A 22,242-nucleotide genomic window follows, 5' to 3' on the forward strand; every position below is an offset into this window, starting at 1 on the left:
GAGAACAGTATCTAGCATTCAAACGAATACACGGATGGAGGCAGACACCAGCTCTGGTAATTAACGGTTGTTGGCCAGCCCAGCAGACAGCTCCAAACTAAGACTTGCAGTTAAAAAGAAAAAATTGTTTGGACTCTGGATGTAGCTCTTGAATAGCAATGAGAATCAACTTTTTCATGACAAAATTTACCACTCTGGGTTAAACCTAAACTTTTTCACATGTTATTTCATAGTCCTCCCTTCTTCCCCCTTTTTACTCTCCATGTTATATAGGAAATGAACTATGAAAAATAATACCTATCCCTGATAAATGTTTTTAAATTTAATTTTATTGTTTAAGGCATTACATATAGTAGTAGATATATCTCCTTTTTCCCCATAGACCTTCCTCCAGCTTCCCCTACCCGCTGTCACATTAATACATTTAATCCATGGTCACCCATCCTCACTGCTTAACCCACAGGCTGGCATTGCTGCCAAGACAAGTTTCCGGTCTTATAGTATTTCAACTTTACTTTTTGATAGTGAATTAGCAATACATGCCATTGTGTTTGTAAGATCTGAAATGGAAAAACAAAACTAGTTTGACGAAACCAGTTTGGCTCAGTGGATAGAGCGTCAGCCTGCAGACTGAAGGGTCCCAGGTTCAATTCCGGTCAAAGGCATGTACTTTGGTAGCGGGCACATCCCCAGTGGGGGAGGGGGGCATGCAGGAGGCAGCTGTTTCTCTCATCGATGTTTGTAACTCTATCCCTCTCTCTTAAAAAAAAAAAAAAAAAATTTAAAACTAGTTTGCTTTCAAGCATCACTGATCTGGGTGACACTTGCCTCCATAGGATAGGCCCATGTTTAGGAGAACCAAGACAATGTCTTAGAATTTAGAATCAGGAAAATTCTGACAAGTTATTAAAAATAGCCTTTCCAGCCCTGGTCGGTGTGGCTCAGTTGGCTGAGCATTGTTCATGCATTAAAAGGTTACCAGTTCAATTCCCGGTCAGGGCACATGAATGGGTTTCCAGGTCAATCCCCAGTAGGGGTTGTGCAGGAAGCAGCTGATGGATGTTTCTCTCACCCTCCCTCTCTCAAATCAATAAATACATATTTTTAAAATATTGTATATCAAAACTGTATTTGCATTTGAAGTTGCCAGCTTAATCATGACAAATCTTACACATGAGATAGACTGTTTAAGGGTTAGTATTCTTTTTGCTAAAAATACTAAACTGTGAAAACATTCCATAAAACACACATAAATAGAATGTATGGATTAAAGTCATGCCTTGTTCTACTACTTCATTTTAATCAGAGACTAAATTATACTCTATTTTTAAAAAATATATTTTATTGACTTTTTACAGAGAGGAAGAAAGAGGGATAGAGTTAGAAACATCAATGATGAGAAACATCTATCATCTGCCTCTTGCACACCCCCTACTGGGGATGTGCCAGCAACCAAGGTACATGCCCTTGACAGGAATCGAACCTGGGACCCTTGAGTCTGCAGGCCGATGCTCTATCCACTAAGCCAAGCCAGTCAGGGCAAATTATACACTATTTTAAATTCTGGTCAAAGAAACACATTCACACATTTTATACACAAGGACAATTTTAATCCTGCATTTTCCTGCAGTAATATCCACTGCTGGCTATATATGGATTGAAACTGCATTTGCCAAGAACTGTGAACATTAGGAATCTTTACATGAAGTCACATGTGTTACATAGGCATACAGACATATTCCAGCACCAACAGCATACATAACACATACCACATAGTCTCGATGGATAAATTTGCTTCATCAAATAATCATATTTAGTAAAATTCAGTTAATGCAGAATTTCTTTTTTAAATTTACATCTTTACTACACATTCTAAGATTTTAATTATTTATAAAAACATTCAAGATTGTAATTTGCATGGCAATAAACAATAGGTTCTAAATTTATTAAAGGAATCTGTAGCAATTTAAAATACCACCAGTCTTCTTTTCAACTTGTAGCACCTGGCTTAAGACCTTTATAAAAACAAAAGTCTAAATTTGTTTAGTGCATTCATTATAATGGTCAGTTTCTCTTGTGAGAAAAACATGTTTTAGTTGCTATTTCCCAGACAACCTATTGAACAAAGGTTTATAATATCTGCAACTGGTTAGCAAAACTTTACACTCAGATAGCCAGAACAAGAACTCCCAGCCTCTATAAATGGCCTTCCACTCAAAATGATGACAGTGTATAAAACGGATTTGGGGTCTGCCCCTACCTAACATTATTAAACACGTTTCCAAGTACTCTTGGAAAATATTTTAAAATAGAGGTGTAATTGTCTACTATATGATGCACCATCATTTCTTTAACCACCTCTCAATTGTTCCTTTATATCATTTGCAATTTGTTTGATAGTAGGAGTAACATCTTGATGAACCTAAGACATACCTTGAGGATAATGTCAAAGAAGTGGTTTATTGAGTCAAACAATGCAGACGGTTTTAAGGCTTGTCAGATACTTGATCACAAATATTCAGAACAGCTTGAACAACACCAGCCAACAGTACGTTTATGGGCCTACAAAGTGGACTTCGTTGGTAACAATGAAGCCCATGCAATCACAAATCTATCAGATGCTCAGGCATCTCGGAACTAACACACCGAAGAAGCAAGGAGATAATTATGCCTGGGGATGAAGCCCAATTACAATTCTTTAAAACGTCACTCAGCTTTAAACCAGATTAAATCACGATCAATTGGAAAACGATACACAAACTTCCCACAAAAAAGTCTACAGTGTTTTTCCAAAAAGAAAAAGTTTAAAAGACAGAAGGAGAAAAGTCAGGGCCAAGTGACCAAAAGTTTTTATTTGACTAAATTCTATTTCATGCATAAGCATGACAGTCTCCCTGTTCATCAGACTTTGGCAATAAAAATAAAAAATAAAAACATAAGCAGCCTTGTACAGAACAGTGAAAATGCCAAGGGCGAGGGTAGTCCACAGTTTTACTGTAGGATAAATATTTTTTTTTTTCAAAAGGCCTCTCCCCTTTGGCCATATCAACTCTCAGTTCAGACCATTAAATACAGGCAAATTTTCAAAATCACTTCTTCACTTCTCCAAGATCTTCAATGCTATCATCATCCACCTATAAAACACAAATTACATCTCATGAGTTGTGATAGAAAATAACAGGAAAGCAACCTGCCTTAATAACCTATTTCTATAGATGTGTATGGACCATATACTCACCTCTGGCCATTTTTCCTGAATGACATCAATGATGTCGTCTGTAAAGTCTCCCTGAATGATGATCTCATCCTCCCCTGTCACTGAGGCACCACAGGAGAATTTCTGAGCAAAAAATCTTTGTGCTTCTTTAAGATCAATTTCTGTTATTTTAAGAAAAGAAACAGCAAGACTATAATCAGAATTGTGTGTCAAGGACATTTTCCATTTTGATATTTAATCTGCATTTTAAATTCATAAAACAGATTTATATTCATGGGTTTCATATTTCTTTCAGAGCAATAATTACTATCACAGGCAGTGGTCTTAATTCAGCAATTAGGATAAACATACAGCCTCAGTACATAAAAATGCCATCACCTATAATATACATGACTCGTATAGTAAGATCAAAATAAATCCAGGGCCCTCAGCTGGTTTGGCTCAGTGGATAGAGTGTAGGCTTGCAGACCAAAGGATCCCTGGTTCAATTCCAGCCAAGGACATGTAGCTTGGTTGCAGGCTCCTCCCCAGCCAGGGCCCTGGTCAGGGCACATGCAAAACGCAACCAATCGATGTGTTTCTCCCACATTGATATTTCTCTCTGTCTTTCCCCTTCTCTAAAAAAAAAAAAAAAAAAGGAAAAATATCCTTGGGTGAGGATTTAAAAAATAATAATAAACCAATAAGTTAATCAATCCAGGAACACATGAATTTCATTACACATACACTTCTGAGTACAATGAAGTTTTTTTTGTTTATCCCTTTTATTATTCTTCTGTATCTCTTTAAAAAAAAAAAAAAAGATAATTTACAGCAGAGAAATAAACCTAATATTTGTAAAGTGGTCCAGTGATTGTTTTCCAAGCTGTGTCGTCACACGAGGGGACCTTGATTTGCAGTCTCACTATTCATTCAAGGCCTCCACGCAGGACCTTCTGCCACCACCACCTTCCCTCACCCTCTACTGTTATTCCTGGAGGGGACGATCATTTTACAACCCTCTGCCACCAAGCCGCGGGGCCAAAGGAGCAGCACTCACTGGTGGGTGTCAAAAGGAACCCTATTTTGCCCTCTTCATTCTACAAAAAATGTGCCCATGCAGAAATTCTGGAGAGGAAAAAGTTAAGCCAGTTCTCTCTGTGGAAGACATTAAAATGTCTTCCAAATTTGATTTTGAAGCTATAGTAACAAATGCAGACTCTTATTCTGTATCTTCTTAGCAAAAACAGACCCATGAAGTTTTTATGATTCCAGATTTTTAGAAAGAGAAATATATAGAGAGTTCACATGCTTTAAACACACTTAAGATTAAACTCACCAAAAGTTGCAAGGCCACACACTCTTGTTACATATTTCTTCTTTGCTCTGGGAATTTTGGCTATCGTAACCTTTTGTGGTACGGTCTTCTTTTTTTGTTTTATTTGACCCCTTCCACCTTTATTTATTAAGGAAGAGCTTAGCATTAGTTGTTTTACTTTTAACATATAGAATACTGTCTTTAAAGTTAACTTTAAAAAGGTACCAAATTTTATTTCTACAGTTGCTTGTTCTAATACAAAATTAATGAACACGTGCGTGAGTATTCATTCAATAGATATTTAAGTAATATGTGCCAAGCACTGAACTAAGGACACAAAATGAACAGAACACAGCTCCTTCAAGAATTCTTAGTCAAGTGCAACAAGAAAAGTTAAATCTTGCCCAGCCAGCATGGTTCAGTGGTTGAGCATCGACCTATGAACCAGGAGGTCAAGGTTCAATTCCGGGTCAGGGCACATGCTTAGGTTTTGGGCTCAATCCCCAGTGTGGCAGCCAATCAATGATTCTCTCGAATCATTGATGTTTCTATCTCTCCCTCTCCCTTCCTCTCAGAAATCAATAAAAATTTATTAAAAAAAGAAATGTTAAATCTTTATAGCAACCTACTATCCTATATAATAAAAGGTTAATATGCAAATTATCCCCTCAGGAGTTCAACCGACCAGGTGTTAGACCAACCAGGAGTTCGCCCGTTTGCTATGACATGCATTGACCACCAAGGGGTGGCATGGAACGAAGGCCCAGCCAGCGGCCTGCAGCTGAGGGAAGGAAGGCCCAATCAGCCCTGATTGCTGGCCAGGCCTAGGGACCTTACCCGTGGTGCACCAGGCCTCTAGTATACTGTATCTAGAGGCCCGATGCATGAAATTAATGCAAGAGTAGGCCTCCCTTCCCCGTGCTGCTGGCACTAGCTTTCCCCTGGCAGCCGGGACCTAGGCTTCCCTCCGGCCACCGGCTTCATCCAGAAGATCGTCCAGTCTAATTGGCTAGCATATTACGCTTTTATTATTATAGATAGGATCCATAAACACGACACAGCTTTGAAGAGGAGTGGCTTACCCTGCTTGGGAAGGACAGAATAGGTTTCCTAGTGGAAGTGGCATCTAAGCTCTTGCAGAATAGGGAATTGTCCAGGCTGGAGAGGTTTAAGAAAGGACATTCCAGAAAAAGGAACCAGTTCAGAGATAAGAAAAGGCATTATATATGAGAACTACACCAGCCTTGATGAAGGACACTTAAGGATATGCAGTAAAGCCAGAAAAGCAACAAATTCTGTATCAGTCATTAAAGGAACAGTACATCAAGCTTGTAAATTGATTTTACATTGAAGGAGATAAGCCACTGAAATGCGGAGTGAGATGACCAGATTTATGTTTTGTCAGGATCACCCTACAGTGTGGAGGTGGGTCTGTGAAGAGTTAGGCGGATTGAGAGGCCACAGAGAAGGCTCCTACATTAGTTCAGGCAGAAATTAATCAAAACCTAAACCAAAGCAATGGCAATAGCAATGGCCACCAGGCACAGGATAAAGACAATAAGAGGGAAAAGTCACAAAATTTAGACCTGACGAAAGGAACAAAACCGAGAACCTAAGATGGGTCTCGGGTTTCTGGCTCAGATGACTGGATAAACTGCTGTCATTAACCAAAATAGGAGAAACAAAGGACACAGATTTGGGACTTAGAAAGTTTGCTTTGGAAATGCTGCATCTGAGGCGCCTATGGCACCGTGCACATTTCCTGTGGAGAAACACAGGCCAGGACCAGAGATACAGACTGGGGACTTCTAAGTGTCCAAGTTACGAACGTTGAAGAATCAGCCTAAGAGAACATGCAGTATGAAAGGTCAGAGGGCAGAAGACAGAATCCAGGGGAACACCAACTTCTGAGGGACAGAAGGGAGAAGAGAAATCTGCACAGAAGATCAAGGAGGAGTGACAGGATGAAAAAGAACGTCACAGAAACCAAGGAAGTACAGCACTTCATGAAGGGAGTCCTCAGACACTCTTATCCTTAGTTAGCAACTACCGAGCCTTTGGTGACCTCTTTAGAGGGCTTCAGTGGCGTGAAAGTTAGGTTAGGGCAGACTGGGCAGTGAACAGTAAGCGAATGGCTAAGAAGGGAAGCAGGGGGATAAGGCAAAGAAAGACATGGGCTCTGGAAATTTTTTGAAAAGATGCAAAATCCTAAAAATATTTATAAGTTAATTTTAGTCACAGGAGAGAATATTTAAAGAAGAAAAAACAGGAGGGGACAGGATCCAGAAGAGAGACAGACAGGTATATACAACGTCAGTAAAAAAAATTTCAACTGAACTGTCAGAAGTAGTAAGAAAAAAATTATATAAAAGTCCTCACTCTAATTAAATAGAATATACAGATAGTTTAATAAGGCAACAAAGTTTTCACATCATCAACAAGTTGGCTGGTTGCTTTTTATTTATGTATATGGCAAATAAAGCATGTTTTCTTAGGTCTAATTTGCTGATAAAGCAACAAATCATACCAGATCCTATCCCCGCTGAAAACATGATTCTGTGCCCCTCTGAGAGATATTCATGAATCACAACAACAGGCGGGTGTCATTGATGTTGGAAGTGCTTTCATCACTGATTTCTACTGGCAGAGGAAAAGTTAAGTTTGTGTCCATCAAATCGTGGTGTTAGGTCTCACCTCTCTTTTGTTTTTTCTTCTCTTCCTCTTCTCCTGCTGGCCCTTGACCCTCACTAATTCCAGCTTCTTGTTTGGGTGAATTTTCTAAATGTAAAAACAAAAATTCAAAAGCATCACTTCCTATTAATGTAAAAAAATCACCTTTGAGCAACCCAACACAAAAATAAGCAATTTTACCAACAATTGAGCAATTTTACCAACAATTGAGCATGGCTATTATTTTATTTTTGTTAATCCTCACCCGAGGATATTTTTTCCATTGATTTTTAGAGAAAGTAGAAGGGAGGGAAGGGGAAAGGAGGGAGAGACGGCAGAGGGAGAGGCACTGATGTGAGAGAAACACATCGATTGGTTACCTCTTGCATGGCCTGACTAGGACTGGGGATCGAACCTGCAGCCCAGGTTCGTGCCCTGGTCCAGGGATCAAACCCGAGACTCTCCAGTGCACAGTACGATGCTCTAACCACTGACTAACACCAGCCAAGGCCTTTCCCCAATAATTATTATCTCCCTGTACCCTGTTTATCACTATATAACACAGTTATGTCATTTGTCTCATCTTATGTATTTGTCTCCCCTTGGAGAATATAACTTCCAAACACATCTTTTGTTTGCTGCTTTATCCTCAGCATTTGAAACAGGGTGTAGCATTGGGGTGTCGAACTCAATCAGAGAAGGGGCCAAAATCTAAAATCCAGCCTAAATCGAGGGCCGAATGGTTTACTGAACAGTCATAAACTGTCATTGTGATGGAAACGCAGTGGAGTGCAGTGATGACAGCGCGGTGCGGGCCACATTGCAAGGCCTGGCGGGACGGATTTGGCTCGCGGGCCTTGTGTTTGACACATACACTGTAGCATATAGTATGCTCACAAGAAATAATTTGTTAAACGACCGAGTAAAAATATATTTGCCTCTAAGTCATTTACTCTTTTTTATATAAAAAAGGTGATATTTTTAACATATACTGTCTCAGAGAGAGAAGACACATGAAGCAGTGTGTGATTTGACATAAGGAATTTTAACCCAAGAACTTAAAATAGTTTTAAAGTTCACAGGTATAGGTTATAATTCTGTAATTATCCTACCAAAAGACTTTCGTATCTTTAAAATAATACCTTATGTGCATTTGTTTTGGGTATAAAAGTTTTGATGAAAGAAAAAAAATGTTCATACCTACTGTAAGTTTTGCAAACTCATTTGGAAAATTCTTCTCTAACCACTGTCTACATTTAGCAACATCGGGCATATATTCACAGTACTGGGGGGGAAAAGAATAAACCGAGTTACAACAAAACATTTTCAATCAACCAATATATTTTCATTTAAAAGCATTCCCATTACTTGCTACATAAAGAATAAAACTAACTACGCCCACCTGCCGTCTTATCCACAGGAAATCTATATGCAACCAGGAAACGCCCCATAAGAAATAAGAAATCAGAGACAAAAAGGAATTAGGCACTTCCTCACTGTAGTAATTTATTTTTCTCCATCGAACAGAAGGGCCATTAGACAGGGAACAGACAAACACAAGTACACCTACTTCTTGCTCTGGGCACATGGGTGCCTCATTATTTTCATGGCTTGCCCAGAGCCTGACTTAGAAGCTTATTAACAGAAATCTTACACATAATTCATGCTTTCCTCTGCTTAGATGTCACATTTTGGCATTAAAGTTACTCTTGTTTTATTAGCTGACTATTCACGAGTGTCATGCAAAAACCAAAACTGTATGGCCAAGTGCAAAAGAAGTACACGAGACTCAAAATCTAAAGATAATTTGTAATTCCATAAAATTATTCTAAACCAAATTTGTCTATTAAAAGGTTGAAAAATCTACTATTAAATGACAGAAAATGAAAAATCAGAAAAAGGTTCTCCAGATAGCTGTAAAATCAATGATCTCAAATGCAGACATTAAAAGAATTTTAAAAGAACTTACCTCTGTTGGTAATGAACACACTGGGGAAATGGAAAGAAAAAGATTTAAAAATGTAAATACATACACACATAGCACTCATCATAACTTTTATTTTAAATTTGACAAAATGCCTCATTTCTATTTTCCCCTGTATTTTTTCTGTACTACTTTTCAAATGCTACCACCAAGCCTTGCTTTTTTGAGGCAAAGGCACATGATTAATATCACACTTATAAACTTCAGGGGCACTTTGCTACCATTTCTTTGCAATATACTTTTTCCTTTTCCTATTACTAAAAAAAATAAAATAAAATCAATTTCCCTCTACAAATCACTCACTCTTTGTAAACTAGCTTTTCAAGGCAAAAATCTCACAGTCACCTTCAATGTCACATCACTAAGTGGAACAACCTTGTAATTATGCTTTGTCAATCTGACCATGCTTTCTTTCTTAGTGGAACCTAAAATAATGGCTCATCTTATAAAATATAGAGCCTCAGACTTGATGAAACAGGATACAAAGAATAGCTTTTAACAGTATACTTTTCCAATAATAATAAGCTAGTAGTTATTGTAATGCATTCTTGTCTTAGCTGCTGTACCAGAAGATGGATTTGAATCATCTGACTTATTTCACAGGCCTCAAGAAAGAAGCCTCTGGCCCTCAGTGAAGTCTGGTAACTTGCCCAAGGTCAGGTAGCTGGAGTCAGGATGCAAACTCTGGGCCATGACTCCAAAGTCAAACAATATCACCCCATAAAATGAGCATATAACAAAACTCAACCAACACTACAAAAAGTTCCCCTGCCTACTCTCTTTGATACTAACTTTAAATTACTAGCAAAGGTATTTTTAAGATGTTTTTATTGACGTCAGAGAGAGGAAAGGAGAGGGAGACAGAGAAACATCAATGATGAGAGAGAATCACTGACTGGTTGCCTCATGCACGCCCCCCATCAGGGATCGAGCCCAAAACCCTGACTGGGGATCGAACCATGATCTCCTGGTTCATAGGTTGACGCTCAACCAGTGAGCCACACTGGCCAGGCACTATCAATGATATTCAATCAAGGATGAGTTGATACAATGTTTTAACTCAGTAACATCGCCTCTCCTAACTCCAGGTGAAGAGGTCTCTATTCCACTCACATAAGGTAGGTCCGTGAAAACAAGGATCTTTTCCCTACGGAGTCCCCAGTACCTAAAACATTGCTAGGCACATAATAGCTGGTCAAAAATACTTGGAAAAAAATAGTATTTACTTGGCCTTTTACTGTCTTGTACCTTTAAAGTTTCCTAAAACTTTCCAAGATGCTAATAAAATTAGAGCATTTCCAATTCACAAATATTTCAATATTGAAAATGAGGAAAAATATTCAAGGGGGGGGGAGATCCTGATTCAAGCGAAAGCTGATCCTCACCTGAGGCTATTTTTCTATTGATTTTTAGGGAAAGTGGGAGACAGAAAGGCAGAGAGAAACACTGATATGAGTGAAACACATCACTAGATTGCCCAGGCTGGGGAGAAGCCTGCTACCAAGGTACATACCCTGAACCGGAATCAAACCCCGGACCCTTTGTTCTGCAGGCCTACATGCTCTATCCACTGAGCCAAACTGGCCAGGTCTATTTTTAATCAAACCAAGAACTCTGTCCCAAGACTGTCCTTCCATACACATCACTGAAACCTCACCATCTTCGGCCCCTGACACCCTCCCTCTACTACACGCTATACTAGCACAAAGCGGTCCATGCCTCCAGACGTGCACCACGCTTTTTCTTCCCCACTTCCTTGTCATTCCAAGAAGCCCTTTTCAAGGCTAGATTAGCCAGTGACATGAGATAGTCTATCTGCATGTCTCTATTCCAAAGGGACTGTTAGCTTTGCCCAAGACACGAGTCCCACAGTCCCCTCTTCAAATGAAGGGTTCACCCAACGACGAAGACCGATTGAAAAAGGTTGTCTGTCCGAAACCGGTTTGGCTCAGTCAGCCTGTGGACTGAAGGGTTCCGGGTTCGATTCTGGTCAAGGGCATGTACCTTGCTTGTGGGCACATCTCCAGTGGGGGGTGTGCAGGAGGCAGCTGATCAATGTTTCTAACTCTCTATATCTCTCTCCCTTCCTGTCTGTAAAAAAAAAAATCAATAAAATATATTTTTTTTAAAAAGAAAGAAAACTGGTGTCTGAAACCAAACGAGTGAAACGATGATGATCACAAGGCATACACACACAGTTATCAAAACAAACAAAACAAAACAAAACAAGCCCTGCCACACACTTGCCTCCACAGTAAAGGACCCGGAGTGGGTAATCTGCATCTAACTTGATATCGCTCCTGGAGTCTCCTTTGCAATCATGCCCCCCGGATTCAGAAATGTCAGCAGCCATCTCACAAACCTGTAAGCGAGGGGAAAAGAACACATCTGCGCAACTGTGGACCGAGACCCCGGGGCGGCAGCCAGTGCTCGGGTGTCGTCCGGCCTCCATCTCTCCTGGGGGCCAGGGACTGAGTCAAGCTGCCATTAGGATTCACAAAATAGGAGCAATTCCGGGCACACCCTCTTTATCAGGTCTACAGGGAAGCAAGTGACTGGGAGGGGCAGAGGGCACTAATTAAAAAAGAGGAAATACTGGCGGAAAGAATGGGCAGGATAACTTCGGTAGAGACGGGGCAAAAGGTCTGAGATCATTAGGAAGGGATGCAACCCGCAGCCCTACAGGCCACACAGAGCAGCTGGAAGAAAAGAACCTACACAGATGGGGGGGGGGGAGGTCCCCCCCCCGGAGGTGCCCAGAGGGCAGGGCGTGGGGGCAGCTACCCGCCGAGGGAGTCCAGAGCCGGGATGGGCGTGGGAGGGGACGGGGAGACCAGAGTCCCGGGAGAGAACGTAGGGCAAGAGAACCGAGAAGAGGCAGGAAGTAAGGAAACTGGAGTGAACAAGGCGGTCCAGGTGGCGGAACGGTGAGACCTGGAGCGGTGAGACCTGTCCTCCCGGGGACACCTGAGGGGCCCATGTGGGCGGGGATGTGCAGACAGGCGCCCGGCCCGGCCCCTTCCGCCGGGCAGCAGCACCTAAGCCTCTCCCCCCCACGCTCTCTCTAGACGTGGCTCTCCGAAGTGGGAACAATCGCGAGGGGTCGCTTACCCGGGCGGTCGTACCGCCGCCGACGCCTCCGCTCCCGCCACTACCGCCTGCTGAACCGACACATGCGACTCCTCTTCCCCGGCCCGGGCCACCCGAGAGCCCGTCAGCCGGCGCGGTCCCGCGAGACAATGAGCCTTTCTCGCGAGACTCAGGCCGCCGCCGCTGGGTGGCTGTCGCGAGAAGCCGGAGAGGCGTGGTTGAGGGAGTGCTGAGCATGCGCGTTGCGTTCGGGCTGGCGGGGGGCGGGGCCAAGCCGCGAAGAGCCCGATCGCCAGTAGGGGGTGCTCGCGACCCGTGAGAGAGGCCGGGCGGCCGGGCGGCCGGAGGGCGGAGGGGAGGCCGACTGGAAACGCGCGTGGACATCCGCGGTGACTCCCGGAGAAGGAGTCCGGAGGCTTTGCCCCGCAGCCTGGGATGCATCCTGGAGTCCTAGCCTCGCGCCTGGTGGATAAGTCAGCCCTCCGCCAGGAGATGGCAGCTGGGAAAAGCGATTTTTGTTCCATTTCAACCCCGTTCCCTACAATTGGCAGAATTATTATTATTATTTTTTTAAAAAAAAGATGTTGTCGGCGCTGTTTTAAGTTTTGTTCTCGTCGGCCACATGCTCCTTACCCTCAGGATGGTTTTCATCGCCGCCTTCCTGTTTACCGGTCCTTGCATGGGTTGTAAAACTAGAATCAACCTCATCTCGGGCTTTCTCTGGGAAGAACACTGCATCCTGTGCAAGGCTGTGAAGATGAGGGAAAGATTGGGACCAAAATGTGCTCTGTAGCTGAAACCGGTTTGGCTCAGTGGATAGGGCATCGGCCTGCGGACTGAAGGGTCCCGGGTTCGATTCTGATCAAGGGCATGTACCTTGGTTGTGGGCATATCCCCAGTGGGAGGTGTGCAAGAGGCAGCTAGTCGGTGATTCTCTCTCATCACTGATGTTTCTCTCTCTCTTTTAATATACTGACTTCAGAGATGAAGGAAGAGGGAGAAAGAGATAGAAACATCAGTGATGAGAGAGAATCATTGATTGGCTGCCTCCTGCGTGTCCCCTCCTGGGGATTGAGCCGGAAACCTGGGCATGTGCCCTTGACTGGATTCAAACCCAGGATTCTTCAGTCCACAGGCCGATACTATCTACTGAGCCAAACCAGCTAGTGCGATGTTTCTATCTCTTGATCCCTCTCTGAAATCAATAAAAAAAAATATATTTAAAAACAAGACAACTTAGTGTGTCCATGAAGCCATCTGGCATAATAGTTCACACCAGGGACCGTGGCCTCCACGCTGACATCTTCCTTCAATAAAGAGGAGTTTCCCCCTCATAAAAAGAGTCGGTCCTACATGACATCAGTGAAAGAAGATCTTGTTCCCAAGCATGTTTGGTTCCGACAATAATAGCTCCCAACAATAATAACAGCTTCCATTTACTGACACCCACTTCCCACTGTGTGCCCAGAGCCTGCTCTTGGGGGCAGACAGAGTCCGGGGGGGACTCATTCCACAAAACGTTCTCAGATCCCCACTGTGCCCCGGGTACTGTGCTAGGCACTGGGGATACAGTGAGCAAGGGACCAAGTCTCTACTCTCACCAAATGGTCTCAGGCATTTGTTGGTTGGTTGAATCCTTACAAAACCCCCTTGTGTGGCGCAGTCGGTTGGAGCATGTCCCCCCCCACATACACCAAAAGATTGTGGGTTCGATTCCCGGTCAGAGTATGTACAGAAGGCAACAGATGGATGATTCTCTCACATCGATGTTTCTTTCTCTCCCTCTCCCTTTTCCCTCTCTCTAAAGTCAATAAACATATTCTTGGGTGAGGGTTACAAAAATAAACAAACAAAGCCTTGGCCTGTGTCCCTTCTTTCTTTTCTTTTCTTTTTTTTTTTTTAAATACATGTTATTGATTTTTTACAGAGAGGAAGAGAGAGGGATAGAAAGCTAGAAACATCAATGAGAAAGGAACATCGATCAGCTGCCTCCTGCACACTCCCCACTGGGTGTGTGCCCACAACCAAGGTACATGCCCTTGACCGGAACGGAACCCGGGACCCTTGAGTCCGCAGGCTGACGCTCTATCCACTGAGCCAAACCGGTTTCGGCTATCTCCCTCCTTTCTGACTGGGTCATGAACATAGCCAGGAGGAAGTACCACAGTCCTCCTGCAACACGAGTGGCTAGCCTGAGAATAAAGGTACATGTGCCAAGGATTAGGGACTGGGGCATATAAATAGCCTGTGTCCCCGACAGCTCCTAACTGTCTGGCTTCTGGGGTTTCCTGTTGTGAAACACACACACACACACACACACACACACACACACACACGCCCGCTATCTGGTTAGATTAACCACAGGAGCGTTCTCGATGATACGGCAGAATCCATTTCTAAATGACACTTCCAGAAAGTCGGCTTGTTTCCTTTAAGACAAAAGTGAACCGGGCACTCAAGCAACGTGTGCCTGAAGGAAGGAGACCACGGGGAGGCCTGGCCGCAGGATGATGGGGAAGTCACATTGCAAGACCGGCCTGCCATTCAGAGGAAGCGGGGAAGAAGCGGCAACTCCGACGCTTTCTGAGAAGTCCCGTCTCAGAGAAAACCAGTTTCCATGGCTCCTTGGATTAGAAGTGACTCATTACCACACATGGCACCTTGTCATCTATTTTCTCAAGAATCATAGGGCGGTTTTTCCCCCCGATTTTGGGCATGGGTTGGCCCTTAGCCAGACATTTCAATCTCTGGTTCTTTCTGGGCACCTGCAGGATGGTCACTTGAAGGCTGTGGAGTGGATAGCTGTGGACTGACTTTGTAGCATCCACTCTCTGTAACAGGTCCATTTGGGTTTGGAAGGGTTCATCTCTCCCCCAGACTTTACCCACATTTCCAATTGGGCCTTCCCATTGGGCCTGAACCGTGGGACCCAGGTCTAAGGCCATCAGCACGTGGTAATAGTGATTGATTGATTGGTTGATTGACCAATCAGAGTACACCCCCACACACGTTGAAGGAGCTTCCAGAGAAGAGGCTCTTTCCCATTGGATTTGCGCCTCAGGGATGCTGGCCGCCACCTGGCCACCATGCAGCCTGAGAACCCAGTCCACACGGAGAGAAGAGCCGGGAGAGACTGTTTGCCCTTGATTCCGGCACATGTGAGCTCAACTCCACCTCTGGATTTGTCAGATATAAAAGCTGACAAATTCCACTTTTGTTTAAGCCAGTTTTCATTGGAACGTCACTTTCTAATTAGTCCTGATGGACACAGGGGCAGCCTTAAAGAGGTTTGTTAAGACCTGTTCTAGCCCTATTCTGGTTAATCTCTCTCACTGATGTTTCTCCCTCTGTCTCTACCTTCCCTCCCCTCTGCCCCTCTCTCTCTCTCTCTCCAAAAAAAAAAAAAAAAAAAAAATCAATGGGGAAAAATGTCTTCGGGTGAGGAATAACAAAAAAAAAGGACTCATTCTAGCCCAATGTTTCCCATTTTCTCCGTTATGACACACACAGCGGACATTATGTCCTCACAGAGCACAAAATCAGAATCAAATCTACAGTTTGATAAAACCTGTAAAATAACATAATAATGTATCATTTTCACATTTTCACACCTAATTGCAATACATATGTAAGTAGGTTGCTATGGCCTGTGGCAGATTAAATGGGCTGTCATTTTGCCCTGGCTGGTGTGGCTCAGTTGGTGGAGCACCAGCCCATGCACTAAGAGGTCACCGGCTCAATTCCCAGCAGGGGAGTGCAGGAGGCCGGCAATGGATGTTTCCCTCTCTCTCTCTCTTCCCTCTATAAAAAAAATCAATAAAAACTTTTTTTTTTTAAGGCTGTCATTCCTTCCTCTCCTACCCAAGATCTTGGAGTTCTTAGAACAAGGCCTGGCCTGGAGAGAAACGCCAAAGGGCCAACCTTCAATCTGTCTCATTTATTTGCATAAATAACATTTTAAACTCTGGTACTTTCATATTAGCAATAAAGTACCAGACACATACCAGACATAAAACGGAAATCAACATACCTGAGGACAGAGACACCCATGAATGAAGATGCTAAGTAAATTGGGTTCAGTTATCCCAAGCTGTCTGAGCTACCTGCAAAACGAATACAGCCATGGGCTAGCTCTGATCTAAATTAAAATCTGTGTTCTTTTTCTGAGACGAGAGCTGTATCACTTTTCTCTCTGGAAGAGATAGATACACTTCAAGAATATCTTTCTCAAGAGCCAGATGACACCTTTCTCTTGGGTCTTGGATGTTCAAACTTGGTTTACAAAAAAATGTTAATGAAACTTTCACAATTCAGCAAATGTGAGAAGTACTTATACTTGGAAATTCCAGGTCCATGTACGGGTCTAACTTTTTCTTTTTTAATATATATATTTTACTGATTTTTTACAGAGAGGAAGGGAGAGAGATAGAGAGCTAGAAACATCGATGAGAGAGAAACATCGACCAGCTGCCTCTTGCACACCCCCTACCAGGGATGTGCCCGCAACCAAGGTACATGCTTTTGCCCGGAATCGAACCTGGGACCTTTCAGACGAGATCGGGCGCGTTCAGGGTGGTATGGCCGTAGACGAACCTGGGACCTTTCAGTCTGCAGATCGACGCTCTACCACTGAGCCAAACTGGCTTCGGCCGGGTCTAACTTTGTACTATGCTCACAGCTTTTCTGTATGTTTGAAATTACCTCAAATTTTAAATTTATTTGAAAGGAAACTATCTTTTTTTCAACTCGTGGCTTCTTCTCTGTGGTTTCATCATATGACAGAATATTGAGGTTATTTCCTACTTGGTTAGCCATCCCAGGAGAAAGATGAGCTTTCCAATGGTTCCAGCAAACAACTCGGGTTAGTGTCTGCCATAGACTGTGTTTGTGCCCCCTCCCCCATCCCCAAAGTCATAGGTGGAAACCCTAACCTCCATGTGGTAGTATTAGGAGATGGGGCCTTGGGCGGTGATTAGTGGGATTACTGCCCTTAAAGAGACCCTGGAAACTCCCTTCCCCTCTGTCTTGTGAGGACACATTCTCACCGGAAAATGAATTGGTTCCCACCTTGATCTTGGATTTCCCAGCCTCCAGGGCTGTGAGAAATAAATTGTGGTTGTTTAGAAGCCACACAGTCTACGGTATATTGTTAGAACAGCCAAGATGGACTAAGACAGTGAATCATTAGCCTTTCAGTCCTGTGCCCAACCCTGACCCAACCACAGTGGCCATTGGGATGGGAGGCTCTGATTTGCCAGGCCAGGTCACATGCCCATCCCTGAGCCAATCACAGTGGCCATTGGGATGGGAGGCTCTGATTTGCCAGGCCAGGTCACATGCCCATTCCTGAGCCAAGGGATGAAGCTAAAGTCTCCCAAACCTCAGACATGGTGAAAACTCAGGGATGGACGAGTCACCAGAGGAAATCAGGGTGTTGATGCCAAAAGGAGGGCACATGGATGCTGGGAAGACAAAAACAGCCTAAAACCACCCCTTCATCTGAGCTCTTGACCCAGAGGCCCTGCTCAAAGGGAGAAGGATCAGGGACAGAGATGACAGGGAAGGGGCAGGCGTGGCCCAGGCTCATGAAGACGAACCTGTTCTGCTTCCCCAGCAAGCCGATGCCTAGGAATGTCATCGCTCTTCTTGCGACGCAGGGCTGGCGAGGGCCATAACCAGTTCTGCCACAAGAGGCCCATACATATGCAGTATAAAAGGAGATTGATTCACAAAGATGATACAATTGTCTCACGAAGGGGCAAGCATTTTGTCACTTCTGCAGTGAAACCAGTCCCTGCTCAGTCACTCTCCCCCAGGCGCCCTTTCCCCAGTCCCTGGCGATCCCTGATCTCCTTTCTGTCTCTATGATTTTACTCTGGGACGAGAGGCCCGGTGCACGGATTCGTGCACCGGTGGGGTCCCTCGGCCTGGCTGGCTCTCTGACATCCCCCGGGGGGGTCCCGGATTGTGAGAGGGCACAGGCCAGGCTGAGGGACCCCACCGGTGCACGATCAGGGCCGGGGAGGGACTGTGGGATGGTTCCAGGGTGTGTCCAGCCCATCTCACTCAGTCCCCGATCGCTGGACCTCAGCCGCAAGCTAACCTACCGGGTGGAGCGTCTGCCCCCTAGTGGTCAGCGCTTATCATAGCAACTGATCTAACGGTGGGACACTTAGCATACCAGGCTTTTATTATTTCATCCTGGGATGTTTTGTGTTAGTGGAATCATACAATAGGTTACCTTGCATGACTGGCTTCTTTCTCTTATCAATAGAATGTTTCCAAGGCTCACAGACTTTGTAGCATGAATCAGGACCTCATCCCTTTTCACGGCCGGCCGCATGATGGTGCCTTGCAGCTTGCTTCCCTCGTCACCTGTTGATAAACACAGAGAAACAGAACCAGAAGAGGGCTCCAGGGTTTGGCGTATGTGATCATGAAGACTGGCATGTCCCGTATCCTCAGGGGAGGCTGGCCGCTGGAGACCCGGGGAAGAACCAGTCAAACCCCCAGGCCCGGCGCTGGCAGAATCCTCTCTCACTAGGGAGAGGGCAGCCTCCGCGCAGGCCTTCAGCAGATTGGATGAGGCTCTCGCTCCAGCATGTCGAGGGCAATCCACTCTCCCCAACGCCCACCGATTTAAATATTAACCTCACCCAGCCGAAACCGGTTTGGCTCAGTGGATATAACGTCGGCCTGTGGACTGAAAGGTCCCGGGTTCGATTCCGGTCAAGGGCATGTGCCTTGGTTCCGAGCACATCCCCAGTAGCGGGTGTGCAAGAGGCAGCTGATCGATGATTCTCTCTCATCGATGTTTCTAACTCTCTATCCCTCTCTCTTTCTCTCTGTAAAAAAATCAATCAAGTATATTAAAAAATATATATTAACCTCACCCAGAAGACACCCTCACAGAAACAGCCAGAATAACATTGGACTAAATATCTGGGCGCAGTGGCCCAGCCACGCTGACACATACAACAAACCACCACACAGCCTACCTTTCGGCTAATGTAAACAGTGCTGCGATGAGCATTCGTGTACAAGTACTGTTTTGAGTCCTAATGTCAATTCTTTGGGGCCTATCCCTGCGCATGGCATTGCTGGGTCACGTGGCAATTCCCTATAGAACTGCCACACTGTTTTCCATAGCAGCTGAGCCAGTTTACACCCCCACCAGCACTGCAGGAGGACACATATATTATTTTTTAACTTCCAAAAAATGGGATTCTACAAACTTCAGCCAGCACGCACGTGTGTGTGTGTGTGTGTGTGTGTGTGTGTGTGTGTGTTCACTTAACAAGATATCTTAGACATCTTTCTGGGTCAGCACTTGGAACTCAACCTCGTTCGGTATAGATAGATGAGATGCTTAGAACAGGGCCCGGCCCACAGGAAGGATTATATAAGTGAATGCTATTATTCTTTATAATAAGCAGATAGTAATTTATTTATCTCATTCTCCACTGGTAAAGATTTAAGTGACTTTCATAATTTTTTATTATGGGCAATTTATACAAGTAAAGAGGGTAGAGCAATGAATATCCTTGTTCCCATAATCCAGCATAACAATAATAAAAAAACAAACAATTCATCACCTCTCGCCTGGGGGGGGCTTCTTTGATTGAGCACCATCCCATGTACCAGGAAGTTGCTGGTTCCATTCCAGGTCAGGGCACCTGCCCATGTTGCCACCTCCATCCCCGGTAGGGGTGTGCAGGAGGCAGCGGTTCTGTTATCATGGATGTTTCCAGCTCTCTCTACTGCTTTCTTCCTCTCTCTGAAATCAATAAAAACATATTTAAAAAACAAACAAACTCATAACCTCTCTTTTTGTATTTCTGCCCTTCTTTCCTGTTGGACTCCTTCGAATCACATACCAAATATCACACAATTTCACCTACACATATTTCAGCACTTATTTCTGAAACATAAGGACCCTTTCTGTAAGCACAGACAACATGTCATGATCACACTTACGATCATTAGCAACAATTCCTTAATATTCCTACTTAGCGACCAGCGCTGGGCTTTCCCCAAGTGTCAAATGGAGTTGCTTGAGTCAGAGTACAAACAATTGGTTAATATCACTCTTCAGCCTCTTTCAATCTATAGTTTCCCCCCTCCTCTTTTTCTTTTTTTAAATATATTTTATTGATTTTTCACAGAGAGGAAGGGAGAGAGATAGAGAGTAAGAAACACTGATGAGAGAGAGTCATCGATCAGCTGCCTCTTGCACACTCCCTACTGGGGATGTGCCCGCAACAAAGGCATATGCCCTTAACTGGAATCGAACCCGGGACCTTTCAGTCCGCAGGCCGACCCTCTATCCATTGAGCCAAACCGGTTTTGGCTCCCTGAGATCTATGAGCTGTTCTAACGCACGGTGGGATCTGCGGAGGGAGGTCACGGGGATCTCGAATGGTAGCCCAGTGGGACGGAAGTTGCGGGTGACCTGGGGACCGATTGGCCTCAGCAGTGGGGGGGCAGTGTCCTGGGACTGAGCCCTTCGCCTGTGGGGCCTGGGCTGACTCCTGTTCGTGCCGGAACCGAACCGGGGGACACCCACATGGTGTGGCAGGGAATCGCTTGGAGTGGGGGAAACACCCTCCAGCTGGCATCGGAAGAGCTGTGCGTGGGCAGCGGGTGATAAGAAAGGAGAAACCCACAGGAGGGTGTGTCTTTCCAACGCGCCACCACACACAGCCGCTCCTCCTCCTCCTGCACCCGCCGGGCCCCCGCAGGAATGCCCGCTTCCTGCGCCCGCCCGGCTCATGGAAAGTGATGTTATCTGACCGGGCATCATCGGAGCAGGTGGCACCGCCAGAGCAGCCTGGCAGGCGTGGCTCGCGCTCCCTGGCTACGCCCATCCTGTTCGGGTGTCTCCTCTGGGCCAGAGGTCACTGCTGAGGCCTGGAGCCATCTGCTCACGCCTTCGCCCACGTACGCGGGGCTGTGCTCTGGGCACAGAAAGTTAACTCAGGCCCCACGCTGGTCTCCCAGAGCTGGGGGGGGGGACGGGGGCTGGAGGAGGACGAGGAAGCAAGCCATGCCAGCCCTGGGCGGCAGGAATGTGCAGAGAGGAGGGTCTAGCCCAGACCAAAGAGGGAGGTTCCAGAAGGCTTCCTTTACGTTGGCCACAAACCACGAGTGGCTTTTAAATTTAAAAAAAAAAAATTTTTTTAAACTATATTTTATTGATTTTTTACAGAGAGGAAGGGAGAGGGATAAAAAGTTAGAAACATGGATGAGAGAGAAACATTGATCAGCTGCCTCCTGCACACCCCCTACTGGGGATGTGCCCGTAACCAAGGTACATGCCATTGACTGGAATCGAACCTGGGACCCTTCAGTCTGCAGGCCGACGCTCTATCCACTGAGCTAACCTGGTTTCGGCCTTAAATTTTAAATGAACTAAAATGAAATAATGGCCCTAAGGCCAATCTGCAGGCTGACGCTCTATCCACTGAGCAGTGGTTCTCAAGCTTTCTAATGTCGAAACCCTTTAATACAGTTCCTCATATTGTGGTGACCCCGACCATAAAATTATTTTCCTTGCTACTTCATAACTGCAATTTTGCTACTATTATGAGTCGTAAAGTAAATATCTGTGTTTTCCGATGGTCTTAGGCGACCCTGGTAGCGGTTCTCAACCTGTGGGTTGAGCCTAAGACCATCGGAAAACACAGATTTTTAAAAAATATATATTTTATTGATTTTTTACAGAGAGGAAGGGAGAGAGATAGAGAGCTAGAAACGTCGATGATGTGCCCGGAGATGTGCCCGCAACCAACATACATGCCTTTGCCCGGAATCGAACCTGGGACCTTTCAGTCCGCAGACCGACGCTCTATCCACTGAGCCAAACCGGCTTCGGCAGAAAACCCAGATATTTTCATTACAATTCATAACAGTAGCAAAATTGCAGTTATGAAGTAGCCACAAAAATAATGTTATTGCTGGAGGTCACCACAGCATGAGGAGCTG

At 44.7% G+C, this 22,242-nt stretch overlaps 1 protein-coding gene and 1 long non-coding RNA gene across 3 annotated transcripts; both read right to left on the minus strand.

The window, feature by feature from the left end:
* Positions 1-493: 493 nt before the first annotated feature.
* LOC118725757 lies at positions 494-1,325 on the minus strand. The gene is made up of 2 exons (XR_004990103.2): positions 789-1,325; positions 494-579 (listed from the first exon to the last, which is right to left on the minus strand). It is a non-coding gene; the product is annotated as an uncharacterized LOC118725757 (long non-coding RNA).
* Positions 1,326-2,832: 1,507 nt separating this feature from the next.
* DENR (density regulated re-initiation and release factor) lies at positions 2,833-12,433 on the minus strand. Of its 2 annotated transcripts, XM_036449823.2 has the most exons (8): positions 12,280-12,433; positions 11,416-11,530; positions 9,154-9,173; positions 8,385-8,469; positions 7,209-7,292; positions 4,536-4,652; positions 3,239-3,378; positions 2,833-3,134 (listed from the first exon to the last, which is right to left on the minus strand). In XM_036449823.2, the coding sequence occupies exons 2-8, from the start codon at positions 11,519-11,521 to the stop codon at positions 3,090-3,092; spliced, it is 597 nt and encodes a 198-aa protein (XP_036305716.1). In that variant the 5' UTR covers positions 11,522-11,530; positions 12,280-12,433; the 3' UTR covers positions 2,833-3,089. The 2 variants fall into 2 exon arrangements, with proteins under 2 accessions (XP_036305716.1, XP_036305717.1); XM_036449824.2 differs by lacking the exons at positions 9,154-9,173; positions 12,280-12,433.
* Positions 12,434-22,242: the final 9,809 nt, after the last annotated feature.

Source organism: Pipistrellus kuhlii, unplaced genomic scaffold (genome assembly GCF_014108245.1).
Source record: "Pipistrellus kuhlii isolate mPipKuh1 unplaced genomic scaffold, mPipKuh1.p scaffold_m20_p_20, whole genome shotgun sequence".
In the NCBI taxonomy this organism is placed as follows: Eukaryota; Metazoa; Chordata; class Mammalia; order Chiroptera; family Vespertilionidae; genus Pipistrellus; species Pipistrellus kuhlii.